The following is a 26,510-nucleotide window of genomic DNA, read 5'->3' as shown; positions in this document are numbered from 1 at the left end:
TCCAGAGACTGGGATCCAGAAGCACCACTGCCTCTGACCGTGGAAGCAAAGCCATTGTTGCTAGTAGCCACTGATAGCTCTCTCCTTCTCTATGGATTTGCCCAATCCTCTTTTAAAGCCATCAAAGTTGGTTGCCATGGCTGCCTCCAGTGGTGGGGAGTTCCACGGTTTAACAAAAGGTGGTGACAGTGGCTGCCAGCTTGGATAGCTTTAAAAGAAGGTGGTGACTGTGAGATTAGGGTGCTGGACTAGATGGGCCACTGGCCTGATCCAGCAAGCTATATTTATGTTCTTCTGCAGGAGTGTATTTTTTAAAAATAAGCATTGGTTCCATGAACCAGGCTTTACGTTTGCAACTGGGAAGTCTTCCCCCCACTTTGGAAGGGGTGCTGTGTGTGGTTGCAGGCGGAAGAAAGAGTTTGGATTTGATATCCCGCTTTATCACTACCCGAAGGAGTCTCAAAGCGGATAACATTCTCCTTTCCCTTCCTCCCCCACAACAAGCACTCTGTGAGGTGAGTGAGGCTGAGAGACTTCACAGAAGTGTGACTGGCCCAGGGTCACCCAGCAGCTGCATGTGGAGGAGCGGAGACACGAACCCGGTTCACCAGATTATGAGCCTACCACTCTTAACCACTACACCACACTGGCTCTCATCACACAAGGGCTGGTGGAGAGTTGGTTGTCCCACTGGTGTGCCTGAAGAGCTCCAGCCAGCAAGCCAGGCTTCTCTTGACCTGAAACCTCAGGGAGAGAACAAGGATTCTCACCAGTGTCAGAAAAATTGTGCCACTGGCAATGTGAAGGTGAGAGCAGGACTTGCTTGCAGAGTAGAAGTCTGTGGCGGGACTCAAATGCCTGACCAGAAGCTCCGGCTCTTGGTCTAAATGTGGCCCTCTGTGTCTGGCCCCTGGAAGTCTCCCCTGCCCACCCCAGTCATCTCCTATCCTCAGGGAAGGCTCTTGAAATCCTCCACTTTCAGCCTGAACTCCCAGCCTTCTTTCTGAATGGAAATCCAGCCAGCCTGCCTTGCCTGAATGGAGCCGAGCCCCCTGCTGGGCTGCTCCTTATTGAGAACATTTGGGCCTCACCCCCCCCTATTGACTTCCTCAATGGATTTCAGTCCAGGGCGAGGGGGCTGAGCAGCGCAGAACTGCATGTCACCATGGACCAAAGCATCCTTCAAGCGGTTGCCATGGAGACCGGATGCGGCCACCCCTTCTCTGGGTGCAGCAGCCTTTTTGGAGACTTGGGTGGATCCAGTGGCGGGTTCCAACCACGATGACTCAAGGATCCCAGCTGATAATCCTGGGAAAATATTTACCTTGCCGGCTCCAAGAGGAGCCCATCCCATAAACACTCCATGTCAGCAAGATGAGAGGATTCCTTGATGACACTTGCTCACATCCTGTAGGTGGCAAATAGCCAGCCTCTCTTCCCCTACGTCACCCTGAAGGAGGGGTGTCATTCTCTCAAGGGTGCCTGCCTGCCTGGTGACAATGAGAGCCTTGGGGCCACCCCTTTGGGCACTGGGGAGGCCCCACAGAGCAGCTCGGAAGTGGAGCCCAGAGGCCATGTGACAGGGGAGGGCCAGGGCAGGAGGAGAGACAGTGATTATGTACCTGGGCACAGAAGGTGGCAGAAGGGCATCGGGAGGCGAGAGCCACATCCAGGAAAGATCTTGGAGAGCCGAAATCTCCCCTGAAAAAAGAGGTCTCAAGGAGGACGGGGACCCCCTGACTGCACTAAATTGCGGTGTGTGAGAGGAATCGCCAGACCCACCACAAAAGGAGAGGCAGGAAGAGGACTTACTTGTGAGTTTGGAGGGGTTTTTAAGCAGCTAAAGTTTGCCAGTGGGGATATGGGGAGATTTTCAAGTGCGAGGCTGCAATTGTTGCAGAGGGTGTCCATCTGTGTGTGGAAGGGTTGAGGTGTTTGGCCACTGGACTTTCTCTTCCGAGGGCTCCTGCCAGACTGGATCCCTTGTGTCTGTAAAGGATCCTGCAGTTGGGTCCTAATGGGTTAAGCCTCCGGGAACGTTGCCCTGGGCTTGCCCAAGTGAATTTGAAGATTCTGCCAATTGGTGCGTTTGCTTATCACTGCCATTGTTCTTGTTGTTAAGCTTATATGGCGCTTTATTTATTCAGTGCATTTATATCCCCCCTTTACCCTCCAAGGAGCTCAAGGTGACTTACATGATTGGTCCCCTCCTCATTTAATCCACACAACATCCCTGTGAGGTGGGTTAGGCTGAGAGGCAGTGACTGGCCCCAGATCACCCAGCGAGCTTCATGGCCCAGTGGGAATTTGAACCCTGGTTTCCTGGGTCCTAGTCTTTCATTCTAGTCACTACACCACACTGGCTCTCATTACAATGTGGGGAAACATGACAGGTCCCTGCCCCAAAGAGCTTGCAGTTTCATTTATTATAAAGAGGGTGTCTTTCTAGCCTGGACACTGAAGGGATTGACTGAGGCCCTTCTTGTGGGTGCCTCACCCAGCTTTTAGTGTGGTGGCACCCACACTTTGGAATGAGATCCTCTTCAAAATGAGAGACTGGATTACTGCAATGCATTCTGCGTGGGGCTTCCCTCCTGCTTGAGCTGAAGGCTGCGGCTGGTGCAGCATTAAGGCTGCAGCAGAATTGCTGACGGGAGCCAGCCCTGAGTCTGCTGCTGAGCCTGTACTGTTCCCTGCCTGAACAAATTTCTCTGTCTTCCTTCCAAGTAACAGCCCCTGCCTGTGTGCATTGAGTAGTTAGGCTCTGCTGGGGATAAACAGCAGGGGAGAGCGAGTTATGCTTTCATATTTCATGGTGTCTGGCTGGGCACTCTTGGACACAGAATGCTGCTCTGGTGGAGCAAAATTTCAGAATGGTGGATTTATTGGTTCTGGGTGCTGTCCAGTCTTAGGTTGGAATTAGGGTAGAACACGGACTAGGAATTGGAGTGTAGCTGTGGTGATCTAATGCTTAGACCACTTTCGCACTTGTCAACGGAGGTGATTTTTGCAGTTCCTGCAGGCGCCTGCAGTATAAACATAGCATTAATTCAAGCTAGCATGTACATTCAATTTTTAAAAAAGAAAAACATGCTTCATTTCTGCTTTCTGTCACATGTCAGCAATGTTTGTGCCACCTCTGAAATAGCATGGAAGTGCCTGAGCAAAAGGGTTGTCTTGGAAGAGGCATTCTGTCATTCTGCAAGCGCTGTGAACAAGTCTCTTAAAACTCTGTTTACAGAGCGGAGGCAATACTCATCACTTGGGAATGATTTGTGTCATGGTCACCCTCATCATCACATAGACGGGGCAAGGAAAACATCTCCGGAACGGCAGGCATCTATGTGTACACAACATGCAAGCACCACCCTTTCCCAGCCTTGTCTTGGAGTTACTGGCAGAACAATGAGCAAATTCCAAGGAGCTCCATGAACATCAACGGGGTCCAGAAATCGTGTGGATTTCTCTCTAAGGCAGGAGGCATCCTCAGAGAGATGAGGTGCTCTCTGGAGCAGCTGCTCCCCTGGGATGGCCCTGCTTCCCCTTGAGGCCACCAGAAGCCCATGTCTGAGCATATTCTGGGATGGGCAGAGCATCCTGCATGACGCAATCCCTTCTGTTTCAACTCTCTTTCTGCCTGGCTGCACAGGTCGGACAGGCTCTGCCAAGTCTATTCTTGTTGCCCAGTGTAAAAACTTGGGACTGCTGGGCACCCCGTCTGTTGTTCTGCTAGCCTCACCCTGCCCTCTGCCAAAATGCCAGGGTAAGATCCAGGCGCTCGCTCACTACTTTCTGGAGGAAAGCCTGATTCTTGTGGATTCTGGCAGAGCTGGACTGAATTCTATTTGTGCCGGGAGCTGAATAGCCTCTGCATCCTTAACTTTCAGGATAGATAAAAGACATAACACAGCACACAGTTCGTGCCCACAAGAGGCAGGGATGGCTGGCCACCAACTTGGATGGCCTTAAAAGGGGATTAGACAAATTCATGGAGGTAAAGGTAAAGGGGCCCCTGACCATCAGGTCTAGTTGTGGCCGCCTCTGGGGTTGTGGCACTCATCTCGCTTTACTGGCCGAGGGAGTACAGCTTCCGGGTCATGTGGCCAGCAGGATTAAGCCGCTTCTGGCAAACCAGAGCAGCGCACGGAAACGCCGTTTACCTTCCCGCCGGAGCGGTACCTATTTATCTACTTGCACTTTGAGGTGCTTTCGAACTGCTAGGTGGGCAGGAGCAGGGACCGAAAGACGGGAGCTCACCCCATTGCAGGTATTCAAATTGCCGACCTTCTGATCAGCAAGTCCTAGGCTCTGTGGTTTAACCCACAGCGCCACCCGCGTCCCCTTTAGACAAATTCATGGAGGAGGGGAGGGTTATTGACAGCTGCTAGCCAGGATGGCTGCGCTTCACTGTCAGAGGCAGTATGCAGGCTCTGAACGGCCTTGCTAGGGCCACAGGTCAAGAGGGCGCTGTTTTACCCAGTTTCCGCTTGTCGGTTCCCCATTGAGGCATCAGTTGGCCCCTGTGAGAACAGGAGACAGGTGTGGATGGACATTCGGCCCAATCCTTCCCACTCCTCTTTATGTCCTTGTGCTGTCCTGTTATATAAGGATTTGAAAGGAACGACGTCAAGGCAGACTTTCAAAAGGGGCCATTTTTCATTCATCCCCGGCAGAATAATGCACCCTCTTCCATTGAATGTTTATGTAGCAATAAAGGGGAAGAGATTTATTACCGCACAATAGACTACTATGACTAGAGTCCACATCACCAGATGCGTGGAGCGTTGGTCTCATTCTGAGTTGGAAGGTGAGAGAATGGTAAACAATGGGACATAATAGCAAGTAAGTACAGCCTGTGACCCTTCAATTACAGGCTAGACCTATGCAAATTAAGCAGTGACCTGCAGTAATTGGTGGCGGAACAACTGTATTTGCTGCTAAGCAAATTAACACCTAAAGGGGGACAGGAAGCCATTATTTTCCTTTAGTCCCTGAAGCACAGAAACACACTTGGTTATTTGCTCCAATTCAGCTCCAATTTGCTCCAAGTCGCTCTGCTGCATGAAGGCAACTTTCCAGGCGGCAGCAGGATGTCTAGGGAGATGGAAACATTCCGAATTTGTGTCTGTTGCTTCTTTGTCCTATGTAGAATGCAGGAAGGCAGGAAGCAGGGGTGGTCACCAGCCTAAGGTAAAGGTCAAGGGACCCCTGACCATTAGGTCCAGTCGTGGCCGACTCTGGGGTTGCGGTGCTCATCTCGCTTTATTGGCCGAGGGAGCCGGCGTACAGCTTCCGGGTCTTGTGGCCAGCATGACTAAGCCGCTTCTGGCAAACCAGAGCAGCGCACGGAAACACCATTTACCTTCCCACTGGAGCGGTGCCTATTGATCTACTTGCACTTTGATGTGCTTTCGAACTGCTAGGTTGGCAGGAGCAGGGACTGAGCAACAGGAGCTCACCCCGTTGCGGGGATTCGAACCGCCAACCTTCTGATCGGCAAGCCCTAGGCTCTGTGGTTTGACCCACAGCGCCACCCATGTCCCTGGTCAGCAGCCTAGGCAGCTTTAAAAGAAGACGAGACAAATTCATGGAGGATCAGGGGGCTATCGGGGGCTACTAGCCCCAATGGCTATGCACTGCATCCACAGTCAGAGGCAGTGATGCGTCGTCCGAATACTAGTTTCTAGGAACTGCAGGAGCGGAGATGGCTGCTCTTGTGCTCAAATGCTGCTTGTGGGATTCTATGCAATTGTTAAAAATAAAGGCATGACCTCTGGTCCACCCTGGCGTGCCTCTGACCCAAGAGTCGGGTGGCGCAGGCTGCCTTGGCACTCCTAAACTCGCCCATTCAAAGAGGCATAGCTCTTTTGTGTTACATGGAAGGGAGAGCAAGAGGCAAAGACTGCCACAGGCGGCTGTTGCCAGGGTCCAAGCCGGCGCCAAAATGAGAACACAGCCCAGGGCATCGGCCACAATGGCTTGGCTGCAACCCTGGGGCCTCTCTGGGTGCCTCCTTCCCCGACATCCAGCCACAGGTCATTGAAGCCAGAGGAGCAGCTTAGGGGTGGATTTTACACTGGCCCATCCGAACATCCTTCTGTTTTGCCATTGCTTCGCTGTCACAGAGTGGAGAGCCAGGGTGGCATAGTGGTTAGAGCGTGGGAACAGGTCTGAGAGAGATCAGGGTTCGAATCCACACACTTGCCCATAAAACGCACTGGGGTGCCTTTGTGTGGGTGTACCACTACCCTGAGCTTGCCAAGAAAGGTCCACAGTGGTACCTCGGGTTACATACGCTTCAGGTTACTCCGCTAACCCAGAAATAGTACCTCGGGTTAAGAACTTTGCTTCAGGATGAGAACAGAAATCGTGCGGCAGCAGCAGGAGGCCACATTAGCTAAATTGGTGCTTCAGGTTAAGAACAGTTTCAGGTTAAGAACGGACCTCTGGAACAAATTAAGTACGTAACCAGAGGTACCACTGTATAGTTCAAGCTCTGGTCTTCCCAGTAGTGATGTATGGAAGTGAGAGCTGGACCATAAAGAAGGCTGATGGCTGAAGAATGGATGCTTTTGAATTCTGGTGCTGGAGGAGACTCTGGAGAGTCCCATGGACTGCAAGAAGATCCAACCTCTCCATTCTGAAGGAAATCAGCCCTGGGTGCTCACTGGAAGGACAGATCCTGAAGCTGAGGCTCCAAGACTTTGGCCACCTCAGGAGAAGAGAAGACTCCCTGGAAAAGGCCTTGATGTTGGGAAAGATGGAGGGCACAAGGAGAAGGGGACGACGGAGGACGAGATGGTGGGACAGTGTTCTCGAAGCTACAAACATGAGTTTGACCAAAGTGCGGGCGGCAGTGGAAGACAGGAGTGCCTGGCATGCTCTGGTCCAGGGGGTCACGAAGAGGCGGACACGACTAAACAACCGCCACCACCGCTACCTCGCAGGGCTGTTGTGGGGATTAAATGAGGGGGGTGGTGGGGAAACGTGTCCGCCGCCTGAAACTCCTTGGAGCAAAAAACCTGCTGTATAAATGCAGCTAAGGACACGAGCTGCCACTTTCAGCAGCAGGAGTTCCGGGACTCGCACGGGACGGAAAGAACGAAACCTTTGCAGGCGCAAACTTCACGCATGCATCGTGCAAGGGCCGCTGGGGCCAGGGCGGCTTCCTCGCGAGTAAGCGGCATGCGAGGCCCCGATCCTGCGCCAGCTGAGCTCCGGAGGCCAGGCTCGTGCGGAGCCCCAGTCCGGCGAGGAGACCGCCTGGCCGGGCAGCTTCTACTCGCGTGTAGCGGCGCCCCACGTGGCGCCCCGCCCGCCCGGTGGGCGTGGCCTCCCTGGTTGGAGCGCTCCCCATTGTGACGTCACGGGGCTTCCAGAAGCCTCCCGCGGCCGGGTGGGCGGGTCGAAAACCGGCACGCGAGGCAGCTCCGGCCAATGGCGAGGGCGCACGCGGAGGGGCCAATGACAGGCGAGAATGGGCGTGACTGGCTGGCGGAGAGGCCAATCGAGGGAGCGGGAGGGAGAGAGCGAGCCTGAGGGAGGGGAGCGGGGCGGAGCGGAGGGGGCGGAGCTTCTCCTCCTCGTTCTCCAAAGGGAGCGGCGTCTCCTCGAGATGGGCAGCGGGCGGGGCCAATAGGCGCGCGAGGGCGGCGCCGGAGCGGGCCGTTGCTAGGCAGGGGCGGGCGCCCGGCCCCCGCGCGGCAGAGGGCCCGGCCGAGGGAGGCGGGCGGGCGGGACGGGACGGGACGGAGGTGAGTCTCGCTCGGAGGGGGAGGCGGAGGCGGAGGGGGGGGGACGCGGCGGCGCCCTCCGGGGCGAGGAGCAGGGGCGGGGCTCTGGCTCTGGCCCCGCCCCTCAACGCCCCCTGGAAAAGGCTAGTGGGCTCCCCCCCCGTGGGTAGATATGGGGGGGGGCTGGAACTCGACCCCCTTCCTTGGGCCGGTGGGGGGGGGGACACACGCGGGTAATGCCCCCCCGGGACTTGTCGCCCCCTCCCCACTTTGCCCAGGCCGGGCTCCAATTACTGGTGGGGGGGGTCTCCTGGATGTCACTCCCCCCAGCCCGGCTAAACTGACCTGATGCCCATGGACGTCTCCTCCGCTTCCCATTCGGGGCGCTTCCCCTGCCCCCCCCAGTCCCAGCTGCGAAGTGGGGCAGAGCCCCCCCCCTCGCCAGGGGTGTCTGGTGGGCCAGGAGGGGCGAGAGTTGACTTCCCTGCTACGGGGGAGGGGAGTGGGGAGGAGAGAACGACCCTCCCCTTCCTCGAGCAGGGCAATTGGGGGGTCTCCTGGGGGGGGCTGGGGATGTCGTCCCCCCAGCCCAGCCAAACAACCCCCTCCTCCTCTTCCACCCAGTCTGTCCTGACATGATGCCTCTGGACATCTCCTCCCCTTCCCAGTCCCAGCTGCAAAGTGGGGCAGAGCCCCCCCTCTTCAGGGGCATCTGGAGTGCCAGTGCCAGCTGCCAGGAGGGGCGAGAGTTGACTTCCCTGCTGTGGGGTGTGTATGTCAGGGGGTGGAGGAGTGGGGAGGGGTCTGGGGGCGGCCGCTGCTGCCGGCTCCCTCTCCCCTGGCACTGCTGCCTGTGTGGGCACCGGGTGGGCATGGCTGGCGATGATTCACCCGGAGTGTAATCATGACATTTCTGCACGCTGACTCCCTGCCGTCTTTGTCGTCGTCGCTGGCGGCGCTGGAAGGGTCCCTCTGCCCGCCCGAGCGAGCGCACGGCATTCCTGCCTTGCCTGCCTGCCTGCCTGCGGGTGCCTGTGCGCGCTCCAGCCCTCACTCGCTTGCTCGCTCCCGCACACTCTGCGCGCCTTGACCAAACTTGGGCTTTGAGCGCTGCTGCTGCTGCTGCTGCTGCCACCACCACGAGTGACTCCCTCCGCTGATATGCCAGCAATTCTGCTCTTCTGGAGCCGCGTGGAGAGGTACCCGCTTTCTCTTCTCCGGATCGGGACTCCGCTCTCCCTGCCCGTCCTCAGGCAGGGGATGCGGAAGAACACCCCCCTCCCCGGGGATCCGGCGCCAGCTGCATCCCTTCAGGGTCGGGGCCAGGCGGCTGTGCCTGCCTCTGGTTCGGTGGTGGGTGAAATGCCCCATTGTTTAGGGGGCAGAGGAGCCGCTGCCAGCTCTGGAGACATCTGGTCCTCTGGTCCGGTCTGGGCTTCTCTGGAATTTCAGGGGACGGCTGTGGATTGTTTGAGAAGGACCATTGTGTGGCTGTTGTTTGCTCTTTTTTTGTCTGCCTGGGGTGGTCGCTGGGTGTTGGGGACTCTGAAGCGGACCAGGTGATCGGGCAGTGTGACCGGGAGGGATCCCTGGACGGGGATCTCTCAGGCTCTTCCTTGTAGCTGCTGCTGCCGGGACTTCTGATGGACGTCCAGCGGCAGCCGAGAGTGGCTTTTGGAGCAGAGCGGCTCCCGGGTCGTCCCGAGCTGCCTCTTTCCTCAGCGGTGAGGTTTCCTGCTTACTTGCGCTCACTTGGGCGCCAGAGTTTCAGGAAGTGGAGTGACTGCATGCGCAGGTGCTAGTTAGACTCGGGAGTCAGCGTGGGGCTGGTGCTTTTGACATGTGCTTCGGGGATGGATGCTGTAGGGCTGCGGACGCTGAACTTCCCCCAGCGCCAAGCAAGAGTCACTTTCCTTGGCGTTCTCTGACACTGGTGGACCTCGCAGGGACGGCGTTAGCTTTGAGCCGGTTGTCTCTTGTGTGGAAGCCTTGAAGTATGCATTTTTTTGGGGGGGGAGAGGGTTTTTGAGAAGCAGACTGTCTCCCCACTTAGGCTTAAGAATTTGGCACCTTCTTCTCAAACACCGGTTCATTAAAGATGCCAAGCCGACTCCTGATGACTCTGGGGGCTGAGTTGGCCACCCATTCCCTGCCCTGTTCTGTCCTTCAGGGGGGAGGATCGCCAACAGGCTGTCCAGCGTGGGGCTGTGACCTGCTGCCCAGCCTCCGAGGATGAGCAGAAGGGTGAGAGACCCCCCCCCCTCAGCTGGGCAGGAAGGCTGGTAAGGTCTGCTTTTCAGTCGGAGAAACCAATTAGAGGAGGAATCCTGACTGCGAGTGATTTCATTGAGCATTTTCTGTGGCAAGCGGTGAGGGAGGGGGCTGCGGGAAAGCGCAGGAAGGGAAGCTTCTGGGAGGCTGCTGCCTTGTGAACCACCGCTGCTCCCCAAATTCCCTCTGTGGGGGAGCCTTTCGCCCTCTTCCTGAACAGCTGGCTTCGGAGTCCAGGTGTGCGTGGTGGGTCCAGGTGCCCTGTCCGGCTTGGCCAGCTCTTCCTCCTGGCTGTGGGGAGGGGGCTGCTTTTGGAGCCTGGCTGCCGTGGTGAAGGCGCCTCCGCCTCCATTCCCGGGCAACTCTTTTAGCGGCGGCTGCATCTTGGAGCTCCAGGCCCCGCAAGCCATGTTCCGGATCAAGCTGGAGCCTTTAAAAATGAGCGCCTGGGCTATGAATGTGTTTGTGAAGTTTCGGTAAGTGGCTGGCCGCCCTGCCTTCCCTGCTTGCGTTTGCCACGCTTGGGTGGTGGTCTGTCTGCTGGCATCCATCTTTGTCTCGTGTGCCGCGTCTGGCATCTGCTGGGGAGGGCGATGGATGGGGAGCTTGAGGAGGACAGCCTGTGCCTCTCTTCTGTCTCCCCCCCCCCATCGCTCCCTTTGCCGGAGGATCATAGGGTCTCCCTGGCCGCCTGACCCAGCTCTGACATTGCCCAGGGTGGGGGCAGGATGAGGGGCTGGAGATGCATACTGATTGTGCTTCAGAGGGACCAGATGCTTAGTGGGTGGTCTTGGGGGTCCGGATCCCTTGGCAAAGGGGCTGGGCGGGGGTCGCCTTGCATTTCCCCTTTGGCTTCCAGCAGAGACCGAGTCCAGTCTTTGGTGTGTGGATTTCTCTGTGGAAAGGGCTGGTGTGTGTGATTTTGTGTGTGTCTTGGGGGGGGGGGACTGGGCTCCTGCCCCCTTCCGCTCGAGTAGGGCTGTGCTGCCCAGGGCTTCCTGAGAAGCACGCTCAGGCTTGCGCTGCTGAAACTGTGCATCTGTCTCCAGGTGGGAGGGAGGGGGTTATCCAGGGACCGAGTCGTGTTTTACCAAAATCTGTGTGGGGTGCTGCTCCGAGAGGATGGTGGAGCCGCACGGTGACCTATGAGGCTTGGCAGTCTTCCCTGCAGCTTTACGTCAGGCAGCCCCCACGCAGAGAAGATCTCTCTGCTCTTGTGGTGCCTGTCGGAGGGGGGCCGCTTCCACATGCCCTTCCGAGCTGGGGGAGCTGCGGGCAGGATCAGTCCTGCTGGGTCACTGCTGAGGCTGGGGGCAATCTCTCCTCGCTTCCCTCCCACCCCTCCTTCCTGCATTGCAGGGGCTGGGCTACACAACCCTTAAGGGTCCCATCTGAGTCTACGGTTCCTCCGCCAGCCCCCCCTTTCCACCAGTGGAAGCCCAGGTGGTTTGTAGTTCAGAGGAGAAAGAGGAAGGGGACTCTGTCTTCCCGGCCCTCCTGCCCCTGTACTTGCCCAAGGGGCTTTGCCCCACTGTGCCCTATGAACCTGTGCCCCTGGCTCTCCTGCAGCGCCACAGGGGGGGGCGTGTTGGGTGCAACTCCTGGATCTCGCCCGCTGCCCTTTAACCTAACGCCCGGGGTTGCTTACGCAGGCGGGCCGCTCAGAGGCAACCTGCGCATGGCTGCTTAGTGAGCCACCGGCCCCTGTGGTCCAAAGTGGAGCTGGGCTCTTGGAGGCTCCCTCTCCAGAGAAGACGTAGAAGTGTAGAGCTGGAAGGGACCCCAAGGGTCATCCAGTCCAACCCCCTGCTTGACTGGCGATCCCCAGCGGTGGTCAGGAATCCTGGCCAAGAAAGGTTGTGCCGAATTCAGTTCTGCAAGGTGACACCACCCCAGACAGGCTGGGATCAAGGAGATGCCCTCCCCTTAGAGCCCGAGTCCATGCCTTTGTTCCTGGGCCCTGCTGGGGGGCTGGAGCCTCATTCCTGTGGGTGAGGTCCCTGCCAAGCTGCCATGCCAAGCCCCCGAGACTTGGGCAGGGAACGTCTGCTCCGGCAGCAGCTTGTAACTGTCGCTGCCGCAGATTCCGCGTTCCTTTCTGCCAGTGTGTTCCAGAGCTGCTACCTGCCACCAGGTGAGCCGCTTGGCCTGGGAAAGCCCTTCCTCCCGATGCAGCCTGGCATTTCAAGCCCACCTCCCGTGGGCCGCCTTGTGCGCCTGCCCCCTCCCTCCGTGGTCCCCGCGTGTCTAACAATAGAAACTCCCACCATGATGAGTGGGGCTGAGGAGCCCCGTCAGCGCTGCCCCCACCTGCTGGAGCCTTATTTCCAGCTAGTGATCTCACTAATTAACAGAGGGAATTGGCTGCTTCTGTGTCAGCAACTCTCTTTCTGTCTCCCGGCTTACCCTTCAGAAGATGCTTCTCCGGGAAAGGGCTGAGCGTGATGTGTGGGGGTGCTCTGGGCGCCATGTGTCAGCGGCCGTGGGGCTGGCGGTGAAGGGGGCACCCACAGTGGGCCCTTAACCTTCTGCCCGGCAGAGAAGGAGGGGCTCAGCCGTGCGGATGCAGAAGGGGGCGTCTTAGGGGCTTTGCCTGGCCAGAGGGGTCTGCAATCGTCAGAGTCAGCGTTGGTGTCGTGGTTGGAGTGTGGGATGAGGGCCCAGAAGAGACCAGGGGTCGAATCCCCACTCTGCTATGAAGCTCACGGGGTGACCTTGATGGAGTCAAGACCTTGGGGACTGAAGCTCACTGGGCTGGTCGCTACCTCTCGGCCTGGCCCACCTTGCAGGGCTGTGGTGGGGATTAAAGGAGGAAAGGGAGATAAATATATGGGGAACTTTGGGGCCTGGCAGGAGTATGCTGGCTGATGGAGGCACTGTGACCCTGTCCTTCTGTATCCCAGAGCAGCTTCAAGATTTCCTTGCAGCTTATCCCAAACTGCCCCACTCTGCCCTGTGCTTGTCCTATCATCTCCTACGGAACTCCCTGCCCCAGGAGGCAGCGGGGGCAAGCCACCTAGAGGACTTAAAAAGATAACTGGGCAGCTTCATGGAGGAGGGGGCTATCGAGGGCTCCTGGCCTTCCGAACCCCAGTTGCTGAAGACCCCAGGAGGGGAGAGAGCGACTCTTGTGCTTGGTCATTCCCATAATGGGCACCCCATTGGTCACTGTGAGACCAGGATGTTGGACTGGGTGGGCCCTTGGCCGGATCCAGTAGGTGCTCTTCTCAGGTGCTTATGGCAGGGAGAGACCCTGGGCTTCAGAGACCCAAGTCTTTGTCTTTTCTGGCCGCAATCACTCCATCAGCCTCAGTTCCCCATCTGTGAATTGGGCATAGCGGTGACTTGCTTCACAGGCAAGAGACCTGACCTGTTTCAAATTAAAGGTGGCTGCAGGTGTTTCATCCTGTGACCCCAGGTGCCGCTGGAGCCTCTGGGAGGAACTTGGGACAGGGGAGCGCCTGGTTGCTTTGTCAGAGGAACGTTTTTGGGGAGAGAGGAAGGAGGGCACTGCTGGTGTGTGGGAGGCTGGGGTGAGGAACTCCCCCAAGAAGCCCCGAGGAACCTGGCGAGGTGGGAGGCCATGAGCTGAGCAGGGAACAGGGAGGCGGGGGCCGAATGGGAGAGGTTTTTCCCTGCTACGGCCTCACGTGTGACCTTCACAGAGCTGTTCAGTTTTTTGGAGGAGGTTGTTTCCGTGCTGTGTGTGTGAATCTCTTGGCAGACATCCAGTCGATGGTTGCTAGGGCTGGAACGGGTGCAGTCTCTGTGAAAAGACTCCTGTTTTTGTGTTTTTGTGTGTGTGTGTGTGCGCAATCTATATATATAAGAATGTAATATAAGGAAGACTGTGAACTTCCTCAGTCTAGCAACTGAGTGGGAATGGGTGCTTTAGCATTTCCTGTCAAAATTCCCCCTGAATTCCCCCCTGCTTATGCAAAGGTTGTTGGGAACCACTTCTGACTGGGAAATTTGCAGGTGGGGCCGTGGCTGAAGCAGCCCCTCCTGCACCTGCCGGAGACTTTTGCATCTCTGGGTGGGGGCCCCTGGAGATGGTTCTGGTTTGGCCCAAGATGGGCAGTCGCTGACCTGGCATCTTATTCGGAGGTCAGGGTGTGATGTGGCCGTTCCAGACGCTGGGATGAGAGGGACGGGCAGGGAGGGTGTTGTGTGCATGTTGGTGAGAGAGCCCTTGAAGTTCATCAGAGTTTTGCAAACAGCGGAAAGAGAGGGGAGTTAGCAACAGGAAGTTGGATCCCTGCCTGAATTCTGAAGTTCTGCAAAGGAAGGAATTTGGAGTCTTGGACTCCCTTTTGTGAAGGATTTCGTCTGCTCTAGCGCCTGAAAACCAAGAGGACCTGTCTGGACGTGGGTCTAAGACATTTGCATGGGGTGGACAGTGAGAAGCTGAGCAGCTCTGGCAAAACAAGACCACCGTCCCTTAGATCGGACATGCCCCCTTGCTTGCCTGGGTGTGTCCTCTCTGGCTTCCTGGTCACTTCCTCTGGCTTCCCTCTGCAAATCGCAGGCTCTCCTCTCGCTTCAGCTGGGCTGGCGCTTACTTTTAAAAATAACTCCCCCCCCGCCCCCCATTGCAAGATGTCTCTGTCTAACAGCTTCATCCTCTGCCGTCTTTCCGCTGGTACATGGTGGGAACATGTCCCCGCGTGAACTCCCAGCGCTGTATTGTTCTAAAAAGTTCTTTTAAGGCAATCTGCAAAAGCACAGAAGGGAGAGAGAAAAGCTGGGGGAAGGAATCCTTCCTTGGCTAATTAACCTCTCGTTCTGCTTCGTTATAAAGCCTGCTTTGAACACATTCCGCTGCCCCTGCCTTCTTCCTCCCCTTTTTGGGAACGCTGAGACCGGCCAGGCGCTAGGAAGGGCCGCCTGCCGCCTCCCTGGCCGCACGCTGCCCTCGACGTACGCACGGCAGCTGCTTTTCCGCTGTCCGGTCCAAGGCTCCTTCCCTGCACACCTATTTGTGGCCTGGCAAAACCGGCCGCCCTCTCCAGTTACAGCGTCACGTGGTGCTGCCTCCAAATAACAACACTGACCACCCCTCTCGCTCGCTCTGCGTTCTGCCCCTGTGAATTGTGCAGCAGGAGGGTGAGTCAACCGCCTTAAAAATCCCTCCCCCAACCCAAACTGCTGACAGATCCAGAGGGGCAGCGGCTGGCAGAGCTCTGAGAGGCCTCCCCCAGGACTCGGCCTGGACGTCGGGGCGCTAGAACCTCGAATCCCACCCCCCCTCAGTAGCGCAGGTTGGTGCTGAGCTAGCGGGCAGCCGTGTGGACGGACTGACCGGGGCTGGAGGGGGTGTGGAGGAGCCGTTCAGTGGTCAGCCTGGAGTCCTTTCTGACCCCCCCTCTCCCTCCTTCTCCTCTCCCTCCCCAGGAATAAAGAGTCTGCGGCGGCGGCCGGGACTGTCTCCACCACCAACATGGGGAAGGACTACTACAAAGCGCTGGGGATCCAGTCCGGAGCCAACGAAGACGAGATCAAGAAGGCCTATCGGAAGATGGCCTTGAAGTACCACCCGGACAAGAACAAGGACCCCAACGCGGAGGAGAAGTTCAAGGAGATCGCGGAGGCCTACGATGTGCTGAGCGACCCCAAGAAGCGGGCCGTCTATGACCAGTACGGGGAAGAAGGTAAGCGGGTGGCCGGGTCTCTTGGCTGGCCAGGGAGCTTGCGGTTTATTTGGGTGGGTGGGGGTCTAAGCCTGCCTCCTGTCCACAGCCCCTCCCTTCCCAGCTGCAGGCTTGCAGGGCTCAAGACCCCACACCCAGCCTCTGGCCTGATGTGCTGGAGAGAGTGTCTTTGCCTGCTTCCCTGTGATAACCTTTGAAGGGCACCTGTGAGGCACCTCACTCACCTGTGCGGCAAAGGCGGCTAAGTGGGGAGGAAAGCCCCCTTGTGGGCCTGGGCTGTGGGAAAAGCTGGCGGCAGCTCCCTGGAGAAACTGGCGCTTTTAATGGCGCTGCTTGCAAGGACTTGGTTCCTCCCGGAGTGTGTGGAAATGCACTGGCACCGTGATCTGTGGGTGCAAACATCTTCCCTGTGGCATAATTGAGGCTTGGCTCATGCCTTCTCCTTCTCCTCCGCTTCCTTTTCAGTACATGCTGCCGTGTGTGAGTGAGTGAGAGAGAGAGAGAGAGAGAGAGAGAGAGAGAGAGCCTTTCCCAATTTTAGTAATAGCTCCTTGTTTCATAAGCAAACCCAGCCTGTTGGCAGGGAACATGTCAGGTTCTGCAGGAGGAAGGGAACTGCTGGGAATAGCAGTGGTGTTAATCAGCCGGTCCTGCCCAGGACTTGCTGAGCAGAAGGTCTCAGATAAACAACCTCCAGCAGAGTTTATCCAAATTCTGGCCTGGAAAGGCATGTTCTTTGATGGGAACAAGTGACACGGATTGGGTGAAATTGCATGCATTTGCTCTATGTGGATCTAGTTCCTGGAGTATAGTTTGCAAACTAATTTGGAGGGGCAGCAGGGGACGTTTGACAGGGGACACGGAAACGGGTTTGGGGGCTCCTGGGGTGGGCCAGTAGCTGATGCCGTGACTTCTTGGGGCATTCTGCTGGCTCCTTCCGTCTCTCCTCCACCTCCTTGCAGTTCCACAGTTTCTCTGCCAACTTAAGGGCTAGTCTTCTTTTTTTAACGTGTGACCAAACTGTAGCGAGGGGCCGGAGGAAGATGGGATGCTCTCCGGGGAAAGCTTTGAGATGCCAGAAGGAGCACCTGGCTTCCAGCTTTGGTCTGGAAGGAAAAGCCGGGATCTGGCAGGTGTTCTCTGCCGCCTCCTGGGATTTGGGTGTGTGTCTCACGAGGTCACAGTTGTGATTGACAACGTGAAATTGCTGTAATTTCAGCTAAAAGCTGCCATTCTCTTTCCCGAGGGAATAAGTGAAGTCCTTAGAAGAACCCGGCCCCATTTAGATGCTTTCTCTCTGGGATCCAGTGGTTATGGGATTAAACTGAAAGCTCTGGCTGCTAAGGAGGGAGGGGGGAGCAGGCCCTCTGGGAGGCCAGAGAGCTCTCTTGGCCACGCTCCGTCCCCTTCCCTGGTGGGGCCAGAGCTGTGGAGGATGCTGTGCTATAATGTCTTGCTATTAAAAGCTTTGCAGCTGCAGGCTGGCTGCTAAATGGGGACCCAGAAAGTGCTGGCCTGGCCCTGCTCCTCTTTGCAGCCTCTCAAGCTCCCTCTTCTCTCCCGAAGTTCTGGGCTCCTGGCACCCCTGTCTCCCCTGGGCCTTTTGTCCTGCCGCCTGATCTCCTGTTGGGCTTGGAAGCATCCAGCCCCCCCGCCCCCCCCCCCCCGCTCAGTCTCTGCTCTTGCAATAATCCTTGCTCATCTTTTAGCTTAGAGGGGAGGAAGCCCCCTTGCCAGCACTTTATGAATCATGGAATTGCAGAGTTAGAAGGGACCCCGAGGGTCATCTAGCCCAACCCCCTGCAGCAACAACAACAACAACAACAACAATTTATTATTTATACCCCACCCATCTGGCTGGGTTCCCCCAGCCACTCTGGGCAGCTTCCAACAGAATATTAAAATACAATAATCTCTTAAACTTTAAAAGCTATTCAGGAATCTCAGCATCCCCGACAGGCCCCCATCCAACCTCTGCTTAAACACCTCTGACAAAGGAGAGTTCACCACCTCCCACAGGAGTCTGTCCCACTGTCCAGACAGTTGCTGCTCCTGATGTTTAGTCAGAATCGCCTACCTTGTAACCAGCCTTGTTCTGAAGTACCAAATTATGCCAGCTGTAATCTCAGTTTCCCTGATTCTCAGCTGGGCTCCTTGCAGTGCAAAACCTTGCCAAGACGTGTGGTCTGGTTAGGCCATGGGGAACGGGGGTGTCTTCAAGGCCCTTTAAGGGGGTACATGAGCGCTCTGCTGAAAGGCAAAGGACCAGCGCCCTGGGGTCACGTAGGGCTTCAGTGTCCTGCACTGTTGGGTTCCTGGCCCTGTCTCTGGGGAACCTGTGAAGATGCTGCTGGATGCGGCCAGAGGCCCCTCTCGCCCAGCCTCCTCTTGTCCCTGGGACCAGCCAGATGCCCAGATGAGAAACCCACAAGCAGGACCCGCGTATAAGAGCCCTCTCCTCTCCCGCAGCCCCACAGATCTCCCTCAGGAATCCTGGAAAGGGATTTCTTAAAGAGGCTGGGAGCTGTAGCTCTGTAAGGGGTAAACTGCAGTTCCCAGGATTCGTGGTGGTGGTGGAATAAGAAACTAAGAAGCACCTCCTGGATAAGGCCAGTGGCCCACCTAGTCTGTCTTTTTTTAAATAATATTTTTATTAGGAATTTTGACATAACAGTTTATCAAAAATACGTCATCCTCCTTCCCCCCACCCCGTTTCCCCCCTCCCCCCTCCCCAAAAAGAAAAAAAACCCACCCTCTGACCCTGCCCCAGACTTCCCTCAGCTTCTCTCTCTGGTTTCTCAGCACATGTTGTTCTCTGCATATTATAAAATTGTGAATGTGTATTCAAAACCTGCCAAGGAGTCCAGTTCATTTTGTTGTTTCTTTAAATACTTTGTAAAAGGTTCCCATTCTTCTTTAAAGTCGCAGTTGTCCTTATCACGCAGTTTGTGTGTCAGTTTCACCAATTCCGCAGAGTCCATCAATTTCCCTTGCCACAGTTCTTTGGTTGGGATTTCCTCGTTCTTCCATCCTTGTGCTATAAGACACTTGAATGGCCCACCTATTCCAGCCTCCTGTTCTCACAGGGTCACAAGAGCCACTCTCCTCTCCTGTGGTTTCCAGCAGAGCAGAGCCGTCCTGGCTAGGAGACATCAAATGTGCGGCCAAGTTCTTGGCTGGCCAATTCAGGCTGCCCAATCCTGCTTCTCTTAGTGAATTTGGTCTGTTTGTAGCACTCCTTTCCAGAGCACCTGCCTGACTGTCCCCCGCTCTCTCTCTGGTTCTCTTTCAGGGCTCAAAACCGGCGGTGGCTCCTCGGGCACCTCTGGGAACACCTTCCACTACACCTTCCACGGAGACCCCCACGCCACCTTCGCCTCCTTCTTTGGGGGTTCCAACCCCTTCGACATCTTCTTCACCAGCGGCCGCTCCCGGGTCTTCAACGGCTTTGACCACGACGACATGGACATCGACGACGATGACGGCGGTGACCCCTTCAGTGCCTTCGGCCGGTTCGGCTTCAACGGGCTCAACGGCGTCCACCGCCGCCACCCGGAGCCCATCCACATGCGCCGGAAGGTGCAGGATCCTCCTGTGGTCCACGAGCTGAAGGTGTCCCTGGAGGAGATCTACCACGGGGCCACCAAGCGCATGAAGATCACCCGCCGGCGGCTGAACCCGGACGGCCGGACCATGCGGACGGAGGACAAGATCCTGAACATCGTCATCAAGCGCGGCTGGAAGGAGGGCACCAAGATCACCTTCCCCAAGGAAGGGGACGCCACTCCCGACAACATCCCCGCCGACATCGTCTTCATCCTGAAGGACAAGCCGCACTCGCTCTTCCGGAGGGACGGGACAAACATCATCTACACGGCCATGATCAGTCTGAAAGAGGTGCGCCCGCGGGTCGAGGAGGGCGGGGTAGGGGCTCTGCGCGTCCCCCGAGGGGCTGCTGGTGCCGCAGACAAGAGGTGGGCACCGGAAGGCAGGGGCTGGTGGCAACGCGGCTGTTTGCTGCCCCATTTCGTCCTGGCAAAGGCTGCCTTTTGTGGGGGGAGCCCCTTTCCTGCATTATCCAGGATTTTGGAGGGTGCAGTTCCTTTGGGATAAAGGGTGCACTGGCAGCAAGGGCTGCTTGACAGCGCAGCAGGGAAAGTGGTGGGCTTTCCTTCAGTTTTCAAGCAGAGGGCGGAGGGCCTTCTGCCAGGGATTCGCCAGCTGTGATTCCAACATTGCTGGGGGTTGGGCTGGATGACCCTTGAGGTCCCTTCTGTGATATGTGGTGAAGCAACATGACTTTTCAGGAGGAAGCTTCATGCCCTGAGGTGTACAGGCAGGCAGGCAGGCATCTGTGAAACTACCCAGAGAAAGAGGATAGCCTACCCTAGAAGGGGTTGAAGAACCCCAGCATTGCTGAGGGTCAGACTAGATGAGCTTTGGGGGTCTCTTCCAGCTCTGCAGTTCTGTGATTCCTGCAGAGGCAGACTCCAGTAGGCCTGGGCAAAGAGAGGCAGGGCGAGGGCAAGCCTTCTAGATGGGCCGGGCGGCAGCTGCTTCCTCCAAAATCAGGAGATGAAATGAAATTGAGACATGTAAAAAGTTCCTCGATTCTCCCCTTTGTTTGAAAGATGCTGCAAGGTCGCAGCTGTTAAAGGAAATGATAAGATTGACTTGTTTACCGCCTCTCCACAGAACGGGCCTTTGTCTGATGGAAACAAATAAAATAAGCCTTTTGTTACAAGTCTACCCCCCTCTCCCGATTCCTCAGCTTGTGTGTAGTTCAGTCTTTGCACAACCTTTTAATCTGGCTGAAGATGTGCTGGGTGCTCCTCTTAAGGAGAGAGACGGAGGACAAGTTAGGGGGAGACGGGATGCCTCTGGCGCTTGACAGGTGGGGAGGGGGCTCAAGAGGATCCCAATGGATCCCCTGAGTCTTCACCTTTCCCCCTCTCTCCTACCAACACCAAATTATGTTCTCACCCTTTCCCAAACAATTGCACTGGCACACAAGCTCCTTTTATGCTGCATCAGTGCTTCCCAAACTGTGGTCTCCAGCTGTTGTGGGACTACAACTCCCATCATCCCTGACCACCGGTCCTGCTAGCTAGGAATGATGGGAGTTGTAGTCCCACAACAGCTGGAGACCCCAGTTTGGGAAACCCTGTGCAGCATACAGGAAATACGTTTAAGAAGCTGGCGTAGGGATCAGGCTGTGATGGTGGGATTGGGTCACAGCCATTGGACCCGCATCCCTGGCCCCCAAGCTCATGGAGTGGCCTTGGGCATCTGCCTTGCAGGGCTGTTGGGAAGACGAGTGCCCTGGCTTGCATCGCTTGGAGAGGCTGGGAGAGAGAAGGAAGACTTTCTCCAAGCCTCTGAGGGAGCTGAACTGCATAGCAAAGCCTCTGGCTCCACCTGCAGCATCTCCCTGGCCTGGAAGTCATCTAGCACTCTGCACGGTGTCAAGAGACAAGTGATCTTCAGCCTCCCTATGGCATGAACGCGGGTGGCGCTGTGGGTTAAACCACAGAGCCTAGGACTTGCCGGTCAGAAGGTTGGCGGTTCGAATCCCCGCGACGGGGTGAGCTCCCGTTGCTCGGTCTCTGCTCCTGCCAACCTAGTAGTTCAAAAGCACACCAAAAAGTGCAAGTAGATAATTAGGTACCATTCCGGCGGGAAGGTAAACGGCATTTCCGTGCACTGCTCTGGTTCGCCAGAAGTGGCTTAGTCCTGCTGGCCACATGACCCGGAAGCTGCACACCGGCTCCCTCGGCCAATAAAGCGAGATGAGCGCCGCAACTCCAGAGTCGGCCACGACTGGACCCCAGGGTCAGGGGTCCCTTGACCTTTACCTTACGGCATGAAAGGGGCTTTCCAAGGAAGCTGGGCCCTGCCCTCTTGCTCAGTGGCAGAGCTGAACTGGCTTGCCTGAGGGCTTCAGGCCTCAGTAAAGGAGAAGCTTGTCTGGTCTTCTCTCTCCCCCCAATCTCTCCCATTCTTAGTTATTCAGCTGGCCTTCCTCCTCCAGCTTTCCTCTTGGGTGGGAGCCATTCGAGGCCATTTGCGTATCTGCTGTGAAATCTCTCTCCTTCGTGCTCGTTGGCGGGCGAAGCCCCAAGGCGGGTGGATTTTCCCAGAGATACTGTGGGCTGGAACAAATTTATCCATTCCTAAAAGTCTGCGGGTGGCTGTTTGGGAAGGGGGAGGGGGAGCTGGAGACACAGCGGCTTCCAAGCCGAAACACTGATAATTCTGGGCTGGTGTGGGGGGCCATGGGATACGTCTCTCTGGACCCACAGACCTGAGGAAGAGCTTTAAAGGGGTGTGAACAGGACAGAATGGGGCTGGAAGCAAGTAAGGCAGCTGCATCTCTTCCTCCTCCTCCTAATAATAATAATAATAAATAATAATAATTTATTATTTATACCCCGCTCATCTGGCTGGGTTTCCCCAGCCACCCTGGGCAGCTTCCAACAGAATATTAAAATAAAAAACCCTATTAAACATTGGCATATGCCGCCTGGGGCACTTCCAGCCAGTTGCAAGGTGCCACCAGGACCAGGTGATTTGAGCAATCTGACCCGGTCTCTTGTCGAAGCAGCCAGGCTAACATGGAGGAAGGTGGGACGGGACTCCTTCTCAATGCAACATCTCGCCGTTATTTCATCCTTTGAGCGCAATATCTGTCTCCCAGGAAGAAGGCAGCGTAAAAGCAAGCACATTGCTTGTCGTTAAACTTTGGAACTCACTTCCACAGGGGGCAGTTATGTTCTGAAGGCTGCCTTAAGGCCTCAACTTCATGTCCCTAGTTAGGAGCTGCCTCTGATGTACCTGGGGAAGCCTAGCAGACCTGCAGAGTCTCTGGGGAGACAGAGCAGCCCGGAACCTCAAGGCTTGCTCCTCAGGGTCCCATCGGCAGAGAGGCAAAGGGCAGCCTAGGCTGGCTCCAAAGCGGAGAGACTCAGCCAGTTTTATGTTCCCTGCTGTTCAATTACCGTATTTTTCGCTCTATAAGACGTACCTTTTTCCTCCTAAAAAGTAAGGGGAAATGTGTGTGTGTCTTGTGGGGTGAATGCAGGCTGCGCGGCTAAGCCAGAAGCCAGAACAGCGAGAGGGATTGGTGTGCAGTGCTCCCTCTTGCTGTTCTAGCTTCTGGCTTAGCCCCTCAGTCCCTTTCCCCACCTCCCGGAAAAGCCCCCAAGAGCCGCACTCCCTTTAAAAAGCCACACGGAGTGTGTGTGCTGCTCGTGAAAGGAAGTGCTGAGCAGAGCCTGGGATGCGTACAGGTTCTGCTCAGCGCTCCCTTTAAAGAATACAGTGGTGCCTCGCAAGACGAAATTAATTCGTTCCGCAAGTTTTTTCTTCTTGCGAGTTTTTCGTCTTGCGATGCACGGTTTCCCATAGGAATGCATTGAAAATCAATTAATGCGTTCCTAGGGAAACCGCCTTCAGACCAGGTCCGGGGACAGTCTGTCCCCGGACCTCTTCTGAAGACTGGGGGGGGGGGGGGGACACAAGGGCTTTTCTTCCCACCCCCAGCATTTTAAAAAAACCCGGGACAGCGGAGGACTTCTCCGCTGTCCGGGCGATCTTAAAATGCTGGCGGGCGGCATTTTAAAATCGCCCCGTGACAGCGGAGGACTTCTCCGCTGTCCGGGGCAATTTAAAAGCCCCTGGGAAGGCAGGAAGGGGGGACAAAGACTTTCGCCCCCGCCCGCCTTCAGAAGGTGTTCAGGTGTTCAGAAGGTGCCCATAGGGAAATTCGCCTTGCGAGGCAACTCGAAAACGAAAAAACCTTTCGTTTTGCGAGTTTTTCGTCTCGCGAGGCGTTCGTCTTGCGGGGTACCACTGTATTTTTTTTCTTGCATTCCCCCTCTAAAAACTAGGTGCGTCTTATGGTCAGGTGCGCCTTATGGAGCGAAAAATACTGTATGGGGGATAGGGAGAGACAGGAGGGTGCCGAAGGGAGCGCCCTGCCACCTTCCTCTTTCCCCACACTCGTCAGGGTCAGGGCAGATCCTTTGGCTGCTCTCTTTCTGCGTTGGCGGGTAAAAATAGCCCTGGTTGAGGCCTGTCTCTGCTGCCTCCGCCCTTCCAGACCATTATCCTTGAAGCTGGCAGGAAAGGATCCTCGAAAGTTTTAACTTCCTGGAAGTAGCATGCCCCCCCCCCCAGCCACACGCAGGACTGAAAGCCAAAGCCGCCCCCTCCCGCGGACTCTTGCTTTCATGAGCTTTGGAAGCTGCTGGCTGCCAACCGGGCAAAGGCCGCTGTGTGTGCAACAGCTGAGCAGGCGCTGGAAGCCACGGCCGCCTGCCCACTCCCCCCCCCCCCCAGTTCTGGTTCCCTTGCTGGGGATTAAGCCGTAAAGCCTGTCTAAATTTAGCCTGTGCTGGCTCACTCGCTCGGGCTCAGTGCAGATTGCAGGCTGGAATTGCACAATTCTGCCCCCCAAGATGTTTCCTTTTCTGATCCTTTGAGGTGGGGTTCAGGGGCGACATAATAGAAAGGTTCTGAAAGAAAGTGCATTTTTTAAAAAGCAGGTATTGTGTGCACCTGGCGGCTGTTCCCTGAGCCTGCCTAAAATAAAGCTGTGCCACTTTTATTATCTGAGTCTTGATATATATTTTGCATTGTTTTAATTTTCTAAGCATTTAATCTTCTCTATGTTCCTCGGTGTTTGCATGTCACCTGTATTGCGTCGATTTGTGCATGAGCAACGCTTCTCCTCCTGGTTGCAAGCCCTGCGCCTGGCCTAACCCTGCCTCCTCCTCCTTCTCTTGCAGGCCTTGTGCGGCTGCACCGTCAACATTCCCACCGTGGACGGGCGCGTCATCCCGCTGCCCTGCAACGACATCATCAAGCCGGGCACCGTGAAGAGACTGCGTGGCGAGGGGCTGCCCTTCCCCAAGGTGCCCACCCAGCGCGGGGACTTGATCGTAGAGTTCAAAGTCCGCTTCCCGGACAGAATAGCCCCCCAGACCCGGCAGATCCTCAAGCAGCACCTCCCCTGCTCTTAGGGCCCCCCTCCGGGCTGGACGGCCCCCGGCCTCCCTGCCAGGCCGGCCACCTTGCCTTCCGAGCAGCAATACTTCACGCACGGGTGCTGCGGTCCACTCGACCTTCGCGATGCACGTGGAGGGGGAAGCGCCCCTGGGTGCCCACCCACATCCTCCTTTTCCAAGAGACGCTCTGACCTGGCTTGTGTGCGCACTCCCTCTTTTGCCCCACGGCCCGGCTGGCACCCACCCACCCACTCTCTCCCCCTCTCCCTCCCTCTTGAGCCTGGCACAAGCCTCGAGACCCCTCTCGCCGCTCCTGGAGGGTTTCTACTGGGCAGTTTGACAAGCGGCCGGGACGTGGCTACCCCCAACCTGCTCCGGTGTAAATAGGACCCGGACTTCTCTCCTGCTTCCTGTGGGCGGTCTGAGGACCTCTCTAAGCGACTCTCTGCTCTGGCTGCCGCTGGGCAACGTGCCAAGGAGCCGTCCGATCCTGCCTTGCAGAAGCAGGGCCTGTCCACACCTGGACTGGGCCCCCACGGTGCCATTCCTCCGTCGCTGTGTGCCTCCGCGGGGAACGGAGAAGGCCTGCTCCTGCCCTCTGCTCCCGCACCACCTTCGCTTTGGAGCCCACGAGACGTCTGGGCTCTGCGGAGCCAAGCTCACCTGCCTGGGTGGGTCTTCCAGCCGGTGTGCCAACCTGCCGCGTTTGCCACGGAGCTCGAGGCCTGCTTGGCTCGGCGGCTCCTGGGTTTTTGGGTTTTTTTACGCTTAATAGAAACTTTGCAAGGGTTGCTTTCTACTGTCCGGTGTGGTTCACCTGAGCGCTCCCTTTCTTTTGCGGGGGCCAGGGATGGGAGAAGCCGGCCTGAGAAGGGCGCAAGCTACGTAGGCCGCAAGGTTCAGAGCCAGGGTCTGAGGAGAGGTCCGAGGGGGGTGTACGTGTGCGTGGCTAGGGGCACGGGGGTGCCATTTTTCAGGGAGATCCGGAAGGGCCAGGCCAGCGTGGGGAAGAGGAGGAGAGTCGCCGGGAAACCTGCTTGTGTGGTGCTTTATTTTACAGGCTGCATTTTAAAAACTTCAGAGGGACATTTTCAGAGAAGTGTTTCTTATCCTCTCCAGCTGAGACTTTGCTCCACCCGCAGGGACGTCTCTGGGAAGTGGGCTTGGCTTCCAAAGGGTTTTGATGCTGTTTTGCAAAAGCACCCTTTCTCCTGCCCACCCCCCCTATTAAAACCCCTCCCTGACAAAACGTGGTGCCAAAACCTTGGGATCCCTGACTTCCGTTTTGCCTGTCTGGAAGCTGTTTTCTCTGACTTGAAACGGGGGCACCTTCCTGGGCTGCTCACAGCAGTGCCCCGGGGGGTAGGGGTGGCGGCGAGCAGAGTGACCGCCCGCTTCAGCCTGGCTTTTTTCCTGAGCTGACCCTCGACTTGCCCTGTGGTCGGGCGGAGAGTCTGGATGCAGCGCAGCGGCTGCTGCTGCTTCCTGTATAGCTGTACAGAACCTCACACTTTGGGTCCTTTTAATGTGCAATTTTTCTCTCCCAGGAGATTAAAACTGTTAACGCAGTGTTGAACTTACCAACCAGTTTGAATGGTTAAGACAATGCCTTTCTCCCCCCCCCCCAACGTGTGTGTGTGTTTTTTAAAACAAATACAAAAAAACTCAGGCTGCTGGTGGAGGTTGGCAGGGCTGGCGGGTGAGAGCGGGGCTGGGAGGAGCGCCTCTGGGGTTTTTCTCCGTTTCAGGGAGACCCCGAGTGGTTTTATAGCGGTTTTTTTGTATTTCTTTATTCTTTTGTAATGTCCCGTATTAATATTTAAAGAAAATAAAGTATTTTAAAAATA

The 26,510-nt window shown here is 56.5% G+C and overlaps 1 protein-coding gene across 7 annotated transcripts; it reads left to right on the top strand.

Moving 5' to 3' along the window:
* Positions 1-1,648: 1,648 nt before the first annotated feature.
* Positions 1,649-26,510, top strand: DNAJB5 (DnaJ heat shock protein family (Hsp40) member B5). 7 transcript variants are annotated; one of them, XM_083466173.1, is made up of 4 exons: positions 1,649-1,814; positions 15,399-15,655; positions 18,948-19,552; positions 24,445-26,510. In XM_083466173.1, exons 2-4 carry the CDS (start codon positions 15,445-15,447, stop codon positions 24,676-24,678), a joined length of 1,050 nt encoding a protein of 349 aa, XP_083322299.1. In that variant the 5' UTR covers positions 1,649-1,814; positions 15,399-15,444; the 3' UTR covers positions 24,679-26,510. The 7 variants fall into 7 exon arrangements, with proteins under 7 accessions (XP_083322299.1, XP_083322301.1, XP_083322297.1 ...); XM_083466175.1 differs by lacking the exon at positions 1,649-1,814 and adding an exon at positions 7,658-7,754; XM_083466171.1 differs by lacking the exon at positions 1,649-1,814 and adding an exon at positions 8,558-8,932.

This window comes from Podarcis liolepis (assembly GCF_965112155.1).
Source record: "Podarcis liolepis genome assembly, chromosome: 11".
Taxonomy (NCBI): Eukaryota; Metazoa; Chordata; class Lepidosauria; order Squamata; family Lacertidae; genus Podarcis; species Podarcis liolepis.
This window is presented reverse-complemented; position numbering and strand designations above follow the sequence as displayed.